Source organism: Spermophilus citellus (assembly GCF_964194105.1).
Source record: "Spermophilus citellus genome assembly, chromosome: 18".
Lineage (NCBI taxonomy): Eukaryota > Metazoa > Chordata > Mammalia > Rodentia > Sciuridae > Spermophilus > Spermophilus citellus.
In genome coordinates, this window is record NC_138200.1 from 37,502,535 (window position 1) to 37,514,592 (window position 12,058).

General features: G+C 49.4%; 2 protein-coding genes across 17 annotated transcripts in view; both read left to right on the forward strand.

Moving 5' to 3' along the window:
- Positions 1-1,240, forward strand: part of NOD2 (nucleotide binding oligomerization domain containing 2) — a 33,997-nt gene extending 32,757 nt beyond the window's left edge. For 7 of the 9 annotated variants that reach the window (XM_081274360.1, XM_081274362.1, XM_081274365.1 and 4 more), the window contains one exon: positions 1,020-1,240. In XM_081274360.1, the coding sequence (XP_081130486.1) occupies positions 1,020-1,092 (73 nt within the window). In that variant the 3' untranslated portion in view covers positions 1,093-1,240. The remainder of the gene's footprint in view (positions 1-1,019) is intronic. The other 2 variants (XR_014019660.1, XR_014019661.1) reach the window with 1 other exon arrangement.
- A 146-nt stretch (positions 1,241-1,386) lies between these two features.
- Positions 1,387-12,058, forward strand: part of CYLD (CYLD lysine 63 deubiquitinase) — a 69,796-nt gene continuing 59,124 nt past the window's right edge. For 6 of the 8 annotated variants that reach the window (XM_081274366.1, XM_081274369.1, XM_081274368.1 and 3 more), the window contains exon 1: positions 1,387-10,490. The gene's annotated coding sequence lies outside the window, so the exon portion shown is untranslated. The remainder of the gene's footprint in view (positions 10,491-12,058) is intronic. The other 2 variants (XM_081274367.1, XM_081274373.1) reach the window with 2 other exon arrangements.

The window sequence follows — 12,058 nt, forward strand, 5'->3', positions numbered from 1 at the left end:
AAAAAGCATCAAGTCACGACTTCAGAGATGTATCCTCCTTGTTTCCAGGGATCTGTTTCTCACTCAGACAATAAGTAGAAAGTGTTACCCTGCTCTAGCTCATTATGAGGGAATGTTGCTGTCTGTGTTTCGGGTACTGATATTTTAAAACAGTAAGAGATCTGCTATGCAAATCTATATTTCAGGGTTTTCTTGAAAGAGCCAGCAAGTCTGGAGTCTCATTTGCAATGCCCTTGACCAGAGGAGGGGAGAGGTGGGCAGTCTCAGGCTGTGCTGGATGCAGACCCCGCCATGCCTGCCGTCTTAGAGCAAGACCTTTGGCTTCTGTATTTTACCTCCCCGTCCCTGGAAGCTCTGACCCCTATTTTAATATAGACTTTGTCCTTTCTGCTAAAAGTACATTGAGGCGGCAGCAAATGTGGATATCAAATGATGAAATCAAGCACAAATCTGTTTGTGAAAATTCGTCCTGGGCTGGAGTGGTTTTGCTTTCTGTAAAATTGTGGAACCCCATAGCCTCCAAGGTCACTGGGTCCTGGGCTGGGGGTGGTTTTTATTTTTTATTTTTTTTAAACCATTGCACAGTCCTCAGAAATGTCACATTCTGTGTCCAGGGAGCAAGCCAGCGTCAGGTGGGTATTTTAAGGGCTTGGATGCTGCTTGCCGCCTGTCAAACAGGGCTTGGGAGGAGGTATCAGGATTTGATCGTGGCATTCTTGACCGATTCCGTGGCTGCCTTAAAAAGAAGTGCCGGCCTGAGGAAGTCTGCAGCTGGCCTGGCTCAGGGCGGTGGACTCTTTCTGCAGCGTCACTGAGCCTTGTTCATTGTGCAGAATGATTCATGAGCTGCCCTGGGTGACAGAGGGTAAAAACAGCACCAACTTCCCTCCCCCGAGCGCCACAGCCGGGCCAAGGGGTCAGCCCCTCCCAGGCATGGGTGGCCAAAGTGGCAGCTTCCCTTTGAAAGCCCGGCTCTAATTTTGTCCTCCATCCAACCTCTCTTCCCTTTATCCTTCCAGGCTCCGAGGCAACAGTCTCTCTCTGGAGGAAACCCAGCAGCTCAGCCACAGGGACACCAGACTCTTGCTTTGATGTTTCCAGGCCGAGGCTCATTTCAGTTGGTTTGTGAGGAAGCTGTGGTCTGGACCCTGGAAGCTGGATTGGCAGCAGCCCATTCAGACAGAGCCCTGTCCTGCCCCGGGATGAATCTGTTTTCAGAGAGCACCACAGGTCACCTGACTCCACAGGAGGAAGGCACCACAGTGCCCTTCAGAGTGGACTTCCCCAAGCCTACTTCTGCTCTCAGGTTCTGCCCCAGACTCAATCCATGGGATGGACAAGAGGGCAGCCCCTCCCTCCCAGTCTGGGCCCGGGCCCAGCTAATCCATCAGGGTTCTGAGTTGGGGTCAGTGGGACCCTGGGAGTCTGCGAGTGCCTGCCGGTCCTGACCCACAGTCAGCGGAGGAGGGACATCCAGGAGACAGCTTTCTGCCCATCCATCTCCTGGTTCATCCACCCAGTGGTTCCCAGCCTGCCTCCTCCACTACCCTTCGGAGACCCAGAGGGCTCCCAGCCCTGGCCCTGAGTATGGGATGGGCCACAGCTTCCCCTGCTCTGCCGCCCAAGACGGTGCTAGAGGGAGACATGGGGCAGCCTTTTGTTCCCTAAGACATTCTTAGATTTGCAAGAAAAATAGGATCATGCTTCAGCTCGGATACACATGGACTTTTATTTCCAGTGAAATCAATTACACTTCAGTTAAGCTTTTGGAACTAGCTCCCCATCCAAATGCAGCTTTTAAAAATTAATCTGGGCCAGAATTCCAAATGTTCCCAGTAGGCTTCTGGTTGATGCCTCTGAGCTGAACTCTGACAACAGACTTTAGAAACATTTCCATAAGAGATGGTTCCATTTCATTTGGGCAGAATGCTTCAGGATATATAGTTATGGATTGGAAGTTCACAGGGGGCAGAAACAGACCCTTCTTTCAAAGCAATGTTCTTTCTATACATTTATTTTTCTCTCTCTCTTTTTGTACTGAAATTGAATCCACCCGGGGAACTATAGCACTAACCACATCCACATCCCTAGGCCTTTCAATGTATTTTTTGTTTTCAAATTTTGAGACAGGCTTGAGGCTGGCCTCAAACATGTGATCCTCCTGCCTCAGCCTCCCTTGTAGCTGAGGTTATAGGTAGGTATGCACCACTGTGCTTGGTTGTTCTCTCTGGATTTTTCAAAATGATACAGGTTGAAACCTTTGTAAACTGTCAGGTGCTGCACATGTGTTATCACTGTAAATATTATTATGTGTGAACATGGGCTTAATATTTGTAAACTACTTCATTTTATTCTCCCCAGTTGATACTTTCATAGAGCACAGGATGACGAACTTTTTCCTGTAAATAATCACAGAGGAGAAAACTGTTGAGTTACCAATGCCATCTTCGTTGTGACCAAACATTTTTAAATATTCCAGAAACTTGTCAAATTTTAAAGCACAATGTTCTTCTCAAATGGGGGAAAGGAATGTTTTCAACAAGATAATTTATTGCTGAAGGCAGAAGCAATTCTTAGAAATAGACTGGCAATCAAAACGCATTTGGCTTCAGCTTAGAGACTAACTCAGTGTGAAGTTCTCAGCTGTGCCTGAGCCTCGCGGTGTCCCACTGAGAGTCCCGAGCAAATGTGAAAAGACCCCCAGGGCCTCCCTCAGTTCTCTCCAAGTGGCTGCAGGAGTCTTTACCAGGACAAAGATGGAGATTTGCAGGCTGCTGTCCTCTGCTGGTGGCCTCTCCTGCGGGCCCTGCTGAAAGGATTCTTAGCTACATTTAATGAGCATGGGCTCAGGTGGCCGCTGGCCACAGTGGAGTCCAGACTCTCTGAAAGGTTTCGAGTGTGTCTGGCTCCCTAAATGGCGCCATCTCCCTGGGCTCTGAGCTTGGGCAAGCCCCTGCGCTCTTGGTTACTGGCGCTGTGCTGTTGCCCAGCCTGTGCTTTCTGGTGCGGAGGGTCTGGAGGGAGGTGGAGATGGAGCTACTCTCACTGAGGAGTGAACACAGCAGCCCATTCGTGCAGCGCCATCTTGGGTGTAAATTCGTCTTTCCTGAGTCCATTCAGCAAGGACTTATTAACCAGTGGTGTTGGGACAACCTGTGGATAAACAAAACAGACATATTCCCTGTCCTCAAGGCACTTAGGTGAGGGTGGAGGAAAAGGCAGGAAGAAATTAGGTCCATTGAAAAATGTCTCAAAATAAGGTCCGCTGCAGTAAGTGCTGGGAGGGAGGCTGTCGTTTGGGATGGGAAATGCCTTCTGGAGGCCGGGGCGTTAGAGGCTAGGTTGCCAGTCTATGGTGCTCATGGGACAGCGAGGGACCTTCAGGATGTAGGGCAGTTAAGTCCCTGGGGACATGCCTTTGAAGGGGATATTGGGATCCAGGACCCTTCTTCTCTCGGAATTCCTGGCCTTCAGGAGGTGACCAGCCTCCTCTGACATGTACCCCCTTGCCATGATGTACTGAGTGCCACCAAGGCCCAAAGCAATAGGGACAAGTGACCTTTCCTCCTTTTATCTCAGGTACTTTGTCACAGCAAAGAAAAGCCGGCCAAGAGAGAAATGAGTAACGGCGCCAGGTAGAGGGGACCTTCTTCAGGCCATGGAGGGGTTGGTCTGAGCCAGGACCTCAGAGGAGGTGCCAGGTATGCTGTGTCCCCAAGAAGGAGGAGGGGCTGGCCATGCCATGAGAGAGGGGGAGGGAAGGCCTTCCAGTTACAGGAAGGAGCTGTTTACAAACACTCTGTAAAGGGCAGGAGCTTGCTATGTGCGGCAGGCTGGTCAGCCCCCAAAGCCATTGGGCCCCGGTCCCTGAGACCCGTGAATGCTGTTTACATGGCAGCAGGGAAGGGGTAAGGGTGGTATTGAAATCTTGGACTTTGCAGACATGATTAAGTTCAGGATCTTGAGATGGGGAGATCATCCTGGATTATGTGGTAGGGCCTAAATGCTATCACCAGTGTCCTTATACGAGAGAAGCAAAGGAGCGGTTGACAAGAGAGAAGGCAGCCTGGGACCACCGAAGCCAGATGCCGTGCTGCTGGGTTGGACGGTGGAAGAAAGGGCCAGGCGCCCAGGAGTGCAGCAGCTGCTTTAGAAGCCTTTGGAAAAGGCAGTGACAGAGATTCTCGCTTGGAACTTTGGGGGGAGTTGGTAGCCCCCCTGGCTACCCTGGGTCCATTCCATGTTGGATTTCTGGCCTCCAGGTTACAAGAGAATATTTGTGTCACCTGAAACCACCAAGTTTGTGGCAGTTTGTCACGGCAGCCAGAGGAAACTAATACAGTAGGTTGGTGGCCAGCAGAGGGGAGGCTGTCACCGGACGGGTTTGCATGAACAGTTTAGATGGCCATGGTTAGGAAGGTGACCTTGATCTTAGAATAACAGCAAGCCCAGAAGGATTCAGAGTGGGAGAGATGTGACCCAATGACTGTGTAACCAAGACCTTCTTTGCTCTTGAGTGGAGATGGGGCTACAGGAAGAGAAAGTGGGGAGACGGCCTCAGTGTCATTGCAGGAGAGAGGCAGTGGGCCCAGCCTGGGGTGTTGGCAGTGAAGGTGGACAGAAGAGAAGGGATTCCAGGCATTCTGGAGGCAGATTCTCAAGAGCTTATGGGTAGACTGGATAAGAGAGCTCGGGGGAAAGCAAGGGTCCAGGATACCTCCTAGATATCTGCATTGAGTACCTAAGGACTAGGATCAATAGAAAGCAAATTTAGAAGGGGAAAGAACTTCTGTTCTGGATTGCCAAGATTGAGATGCTTAAGTGGAGAAGTCAAGAGGCGTCCAGGTAAAGGTAAGGGTGGTACTGAAATCTTGGTATATTAATTTTGAAAAATCTAGCAGCTATCATCAAAAGCATTCTGGGCCTGTGTAGGTAACCAGTGAACTAGGATTCTTTTTTAAAAAATATTTTTAATTGTTGATAGACCTTTATTTGTTGATTGATTGATTTACATGTGGTGCTGAGAATCAAACCCAGTGCCTCACACATACCAGGTAAGTGACCTACCGCTGAGCCCCAGCCCCAGCCCCTAGGATTCTTAATCTTAAGGTTCTCTGACAGAGAAGCTACCTGAATGGGCTGTGATCGTGGCTGGTGGCTTATCCAGAGGAGACAGAACCCAGATTTATGACTAAGAATATTTATTTCCTCTGTGCAGAAAAACAAGGTATTTGTGCATGAGAATTTTCAAAAGAGCCTCAGACTTTAATTATATTTACCATCATCCTGGAATACAAAAGTGTCAATCTGAGTGTTTCTGCTAGTCCCCAGTCCTCTTAATAATGCCAAAAACAGGATTCTGGAATGAACACACCCCACTGAAATGTGAGATGAGAACAGAGCATTGTTCCTCGTTGTACCAGTGTATCTTCCAGCCTCTCTCCCACTTAGATGACTGGTCCAGGCCAGGGGGTAAAGCACACAGGAATCACCCTGGCAGTGCCCATGTATGGGGCACCTGCATCCTTGGGCCCTGGATAGTATTACAGGTGAACAGTAAGGTGACCCAGGACACGGGGACTGACCTGAACAAGTTCCCCTTGGAGAGCCGCATTTGAAGAGACTACAGCTGTGCAAACTAGAAATATAAGATCTTTGTCTTTGCTGAAGACTCCCCCCAGCCCCTGACCTTTTTTTCTCTTCTTTAAATTTAGTGCCAAACTATCATCAGTTCCAGAACCATCCACCAATCCAATCCTCTAAGCCTGGACGGTCCCCCATCACTCTCCCTGAAAACCCTCTCAGGAGCTCCGCCTCGTGTTCTATTTGGAACACCTCCTTTCTTGACATCTAGAGTTCCATATTCCTTCCCACCTGCTGCTTCTCTGCTGTCCCCTAGGAAACAAGGACCCCTTGAGAATCCCCTTTGCCTGGATTCTTTCTTAAATTTATTTCCTGGATTCTTGCAGGAGTGTCTTGAAGGTTTCCCTTTCTCTGCTTCCATACCCTTACCCGTGTCTGGTCCTTCTCAGGGATGTCCTCTTTCCCTAGACAGCGCTATGGCTTGTTCCATGTCCTCCGGACCTTTGTTCATACACCACCTCATTGAGGGAGTCCTTCCCTGAACCATCTGTCTATGCTCAGCCATTCCTTTCCCCTCAGCCTGTGTAAAGGTGTACAACTGGGTGTTCATTTGTTTCTTCCTTTGTGCTATAGTTTGGATTTTTTTTGGGGGGTGGAGTACTGGGCATTAAACTCAGAGGCACTCAACCCCTGAGCCACATCTCCAGCCCTATCTTGTATTTTATTTAGAAACAGAGTCTCACTGAGTTGCTTAGGACCAAATTGCTGGCTTTGAACTTGTGATCCGTAGTTTGGATCTTGAATGTCTCCCAAAGGCTTGTGTGTTAAGGGCTTGGAGATCAGCTTTGTGCCGTTGGGAGGGGGTGGGTCCTTTAGGAGGTGGGGCTTAGTGGAAGGAAGTTAGGTCACTCAGGGGCGTGGCCTTGAAGAGGCTATTTGGATCCTAGCCCTTCCTTCCCCCTGCTCTCTCTTTCTCTCTCTGGCTGCCATGAGGTGAACAGGACTCTTCTGCCACATGCTCCTACCATGATGTACTTTGCTGCCACAGCCCTAAATCAACAGGGACAAGTGACCATAGACTGAAACCTCTGAAATCATGAGCCAAAATAACTAACGACGCTTCCCCTGGAATACCAGCTCCTTGGGAACAGGCACAGTACTCACTGCAGTGAATTCAGAGTCTATAAAGGTGCCCAGCACTTAGTTGATGCTCAAAATTTGTTGATAGATGAAGGATTAACCCTACTTAAAGGGAACAGAAAATTCAAGTTGGGACAGGTTGTAAGAATAACCCCCCACCTCCACCCCCTTGACTCTGCTAATGCCTCCTTGCCATGGAGGAAGGTTCTGCTGGACATGAGGCCAATCCTATCGCACCAACTGTCGGAGATTACAGATGTAGCACAAAGTTCTCAATGGTGAGCATTAAGCCTTTCTCCTCTTTGTGTTTTTAAATCATACCCAGAAATCATTTGTCACTGATATAAAAAAAATAGCTCAAAAAAAGGAGAGCATAGGTTTATAGTTCAGCTGGATTAGTTTAAAGGTGATTAAAGCAATCCCTTTTATTTCATCATAAAGAGCTTGTAGGTGGCCAGAATAAAAGCCCCCAGGCAGAATGCTCAGTTTCACCCGGAGTTTCTCCTCCTTGAAGGATAAGCACATCTCTGAGATGGAAGTCTCCCAACTCCTCATCCATGGATCAAGACAGGTCACTGGGATACTATGGAGAAAACAGTGGTACCCTGTCCTTACCTGTGTGGACGCCTGGTCCAGGTCGCCCCTTGGCTCAGAGCTCATTCTGAATAACTGTGTGCACAGGGGTGGTGGGAAAATGACTGGAACCGTGGGAGGCCGGATGCGTGATTGGAAGTTGCCCTTTACTGAGGTGGGGACAGCAGGGGGACGACAGTGGGTGTGGGGACTATCACCTGATCACTTTTGGTGATGGTGAGTGGAGAGGTGGAGTAGTGGTGAAATAGGAAGTAAACGTGGAATCTGATGAGGCTGGAAGGAGAAGGAGCCTGTGGCAGCCACTAGGAAGCCTGGGACAGGACCTGATCAATAACCTCAGCCAGTGCTATGGAGAGGGCTTCTGTGAGTCTGACCATCTGTGACATCAGAGGGCTCCTACGACGAGGCTCTGGAATTTACCAGCTTCCTTAACCCTTTTGCTGCCCTGTTTGCTCTGCCTCTTTCAGTTCCTTCAACATGTCATGCGCCTTTCAGTTCCCTCTGTGTGCAGTGCTTACCCTCACCTTCAACTGCGGCCATCATTCTTAACTCAGTGTAAAGTGGCTTCCTCAAACAGGCCGTCCCTGAGTGCCCCACCACCCTTCCTGTATGCCCAAAGCAGTTCTCCCCCTGAACTCACTAGAACTGTAATTAAGTTGGGTGATTGTGTAATCAGTGGTTTAAAGTCCACCTTCCTTGTTAGGGGCAGCACTGCGGTGTTGACTGGTCCTGTTCAGTAACTCAACCGCCACTTGCATAAACCCAGGGGTCAGGCTGGGTGGAACAGGCTGAGGGGAGGAGTGGAGAGACAGAGGTGATCAGTGGGGACTAGAGCCATCAACAAAGACCCTCCTGGACGAGGCTAGACTTTGGCTGGGCCCTATATGAAGGAAGTATTTGGAAGTTAGGATGAACCGTTCAGTTGGTGAATCCATTGAAAGAGAGATGAAAGAATCCTCGATGGAATAAGGAAAATCAGCTCTTAACCCATCTCCTGGGTGACTATGGGAAGTTACTTTCCCCTCTCTGGACCTTAATACTTCTTCTATAAAAGCAGAGGATGGTTGATAAAGGACTTCAAATAAATAGCACTATGACTCTGTTCTGTCATATCACTCCATGACAGGCCCCTGTGAGTTTGAATACGTGGCTTCAGGATAGTCACCAACATACAGTTCTAAGCAGTCGTTACCCACTGATAGGAGATGGTAACCGACATAAGCCTGTTTGTCAGGCTTGGCTTGGATGACATCTCTTGGATGAAATCAGGCCCAGATACTGATTCAATGGACATGTGACAGGAGGGCTGAGCAAGGTATCTGACCACTGCTGGTGGGAAAGAAAGCCCTACCAGTACCAGATGCCACCATCAGAAAGGACATAAAGATGCTCTAGTCCAGGGGTGGCAAACCGAAATGTTTTCAGGGGCTAAATGATAATACAAATGAGAGAAGTGGTCCAGAGGCATAAAATAGTGAATGGTGAGAGATATGGCAAACTAGAGAAAGAGAGAGCTTGCTTTGTCTGAAAGACTCAAAACCCCTCTCTCTGCTTTCTCTTCTTTTCCATTCTTCTTATTGTATGGGTCAAGCAAAAACAGCCTTCAGAATGAAATTTTTTCCCAGACAGCCAGACTGACTTATGAGTCTACCAGCTTTATTGGAGAATGTAGATCTAGAGGGTAATGGTGCTGTCTAAGGCCACACGGCAAGCTAGGCTGTAGATGCTCATCATATTGCTCCTGTCTGGGGTGTGCTCACAAAACCTGGGAAACAGGATAAGGGTGTCCTAAGGATAGAGAGGACCGAGGTTTAGGTTTTCAAAAATGTTCATTTCATTCTGAGTGATTATGGAAAGGGAGGGGAGGTAGTTTGTTTAGGATCACTTTTAGTAATCACTCATGGTACTTCTTTTATGTACTCATTGGTTTAAATCTCCCAGATCCCCAGAAACATGTCACTTTCCACTGGGGAAATTTGTGTCATGATTAAGCGCGTGCACACACGCACATCCCTCCCCCTTTCTCAGTATTAATCACCTTCCACCATAATTAGTACTTAAAATGTCAAAGGAGAAGGAATTAATTAATCAGAGTATCCAGTGCAGCAAGGCAGGTTGCAAAGCTCTTGGACTGATTATAAAAAGCATTTCCTTAAATATTTTGAGCACTTTTGGGAATCAGAAGCCTCTCTTTTAATTGAAAGATCCTTAACTACACCCCAAGTCCTGGCTGGTGGCCAGGGGTGCAGGGCTGACTGAGGAGGCTCGTGGAAATCCCTTCTTTACCTCCCTTAGGAAACCTCTTTACAAACTGGGGATGGATGGTAACTGAGGTTCAGAAACAGCTGGGACCCCAGGACGCCTCTGAGAGGGTAGTAAGAGTTTTAACCTTTACTGAGCTCCTACTGCGTGCCAGAAACTTTAATATGGCCTTACACAGTAGTCCTGTAAGACAATTGATACTCTTTATTTTACAGATGAGGAAATTGAGACTCAACGTGGTTGTGAATTCTTCCCCCCACCCCGTCACGCGGCGAATTGAGAGAGCAAAACTTTCACTCTTAGGTGTGACTCTAAAGCTTTGCTCTTTCATGAAATCCTGGAACACTGTTCCCAGCTCTCATCTGGACTGCTTCCCACCCGTTTTGACAGCTGAGGCAGGAGCCAAGACCTGAGTATGGGAGGTGGGGCCGGCAGCCCGGCACCACGCCCTGGCTCTGACCTCAGCCAATGGTGACGCGGCACCCGCAGCCTTTCGTCCAATCAATCGAGGCTTCCCGCCCCCCTTCCCGTTCTTCTCCGCCCCTTCTCTCTGCTTTCCTTTTGGTTCCACCGAGCTTGACAGAGCGGAAAGTCCCTTCTGCCGGCGCCGCGCCGACAGCCATTGGAGGAAGGTCTGTCACAGGAAAGCCCAATCAGGACGCACGTAGAAACGCAACTCGGGCTGCGATTGGTTATCGCGGTGGTTGCCCCCTTCGCCCCCGCTTCTCCCCCCCACCCCGGTGGTTCGGAGGCGGGGCAGGTGGGGGCGGGCCCAGGTAGCAGGTTCGGCTGTGCGGGGGCCCCCGCGCGTCGGAGGTAAATACTGGGGCGGTGGGTGTGGAGCGCCGGGGCCGGCCCGGGACACTGGCTCGGGAGGCCAGCCAGGCGGCGACGCCCCGCTGCCCAAAGTGGTGAGTGAACTGGGGGCCGAACGGCTAGCGGCCGCATTCCCCCGGGCGCTCCTCCCCGGCCTCAGGGCGCCTGTGGCTACGGTGGCGACCGTCGGGCCTCGGCGCTGGCCCGTTAGCTGCCCCGGCCAGCCCGAGACAGCCGGGCCCAGGGGGTGCTGAGCCCGCTGACGTCAGCCCGGGCTCCCTGCCACCCACCCCCAGCCTTCCTGGAGGGCTCCCGAGTCGTGGGAGCGTGGTCGCCGCCGGGACCTGGGGAGGAGAAAGGGCTTGGAGTGGGAGCAGCGCAGGACTCAGACTCCCTCTTTGGACTCCTCCCCATTTACAGACGGGGAAGCTGAGGCACGGGCCTCTGGCTGGCTCCCTAAGGCCCTAGTTGGCCCCGAGAGCCCCGGGTTTTAATATCTCACGTCCGTGCTGTGGGGCGCATGGATCTGTGGTATTGGGGGCATTTGTAGCTTGGGTCCAGGAAGAGCAGTGGGGATTCTGGCCTCGTTAATGGCGTGTCCTGCGTTTTCTTTCAGTTTTGCCTTTCCAGGGTGAGGATGGTTTTGCACAACTCGGAGTTCTTTAGTTGAAAGCTTGTGCCCTGTTGAGACAGGTATAATTTCTTCCTGTTTTTCTTTGGATGGTTTTATTAAGGTTCTGGGGTGGGGGTGGGGATCGTGAAGTCTTGAAGGAAGATGGTGTTCTTGAGTTTGGTGCTCAGCTGGGTCAGCTGCCAGGTTATTCATGTACTTGGCATCTTTTCTATTCCATCCCTTGGCATTTGCATGCTTTAGGATGGTTGTCATCTTTCAGCCACCAAACCTGTAGCCTTGCAGTCTCCCAGCCTCCACCATCCTTTCCACCTCCCGCTTCCTGATTTTCCCTGAAAAGTTGTGTCCTTAGCTAAGGAGCATTCATACCTTCCTTTTGAATTGGGGATAATTATGGATCTTAATAACGTTGTTCATTTTGCAATCATTGGCTTTCAGAGAAAAACCCAGGCCTCAAGAGGGTGTGCATTCAAGTGTCAATTTCTGTGCACCCCCTCATGCCCTGATAGGTTGAATGGCTCTAAGAATTTAGCCTGCAGGTCCCCACTGGGTAGTGGGTGGATTTAAACTAGAACAGTACAAAGACAAAGTGATTTGCTGAATTTTTTTTTAAGTTCATATACTCTGAATGTTAATACTGCCTAGAACATTTTCTTAATGTTCTGCTGCAAAAATATAAGGCATTCTTGCAAATAAGCTTGTATTGGGTGGTAACTTTGGTGAGGAGCTGATAAGGCAAGGGCACTTGTTATATAAAAGAAAGACCAGCAGCGATGATTTCTGTGGTCTGGCATGCCTAAGCTGTGGTACCCATTTGATTTAAGGAAGAAGAGAGAAGGGAGTGGTTACACTATTTACTGTTTGTTCCTGATTTTCACAGTATGATCTTAAATTTGTTGGGGGATTTTAATATTGATGTAGAGTTTAAGAGTGTCATATGTGGTGTGAGGTTCTTGGAAGCTGGTTTCAAATGAACCTCAAAACAACTTGTTTCATAATTGTGAAAATTACCTTATTTGTTTCTACCTTATT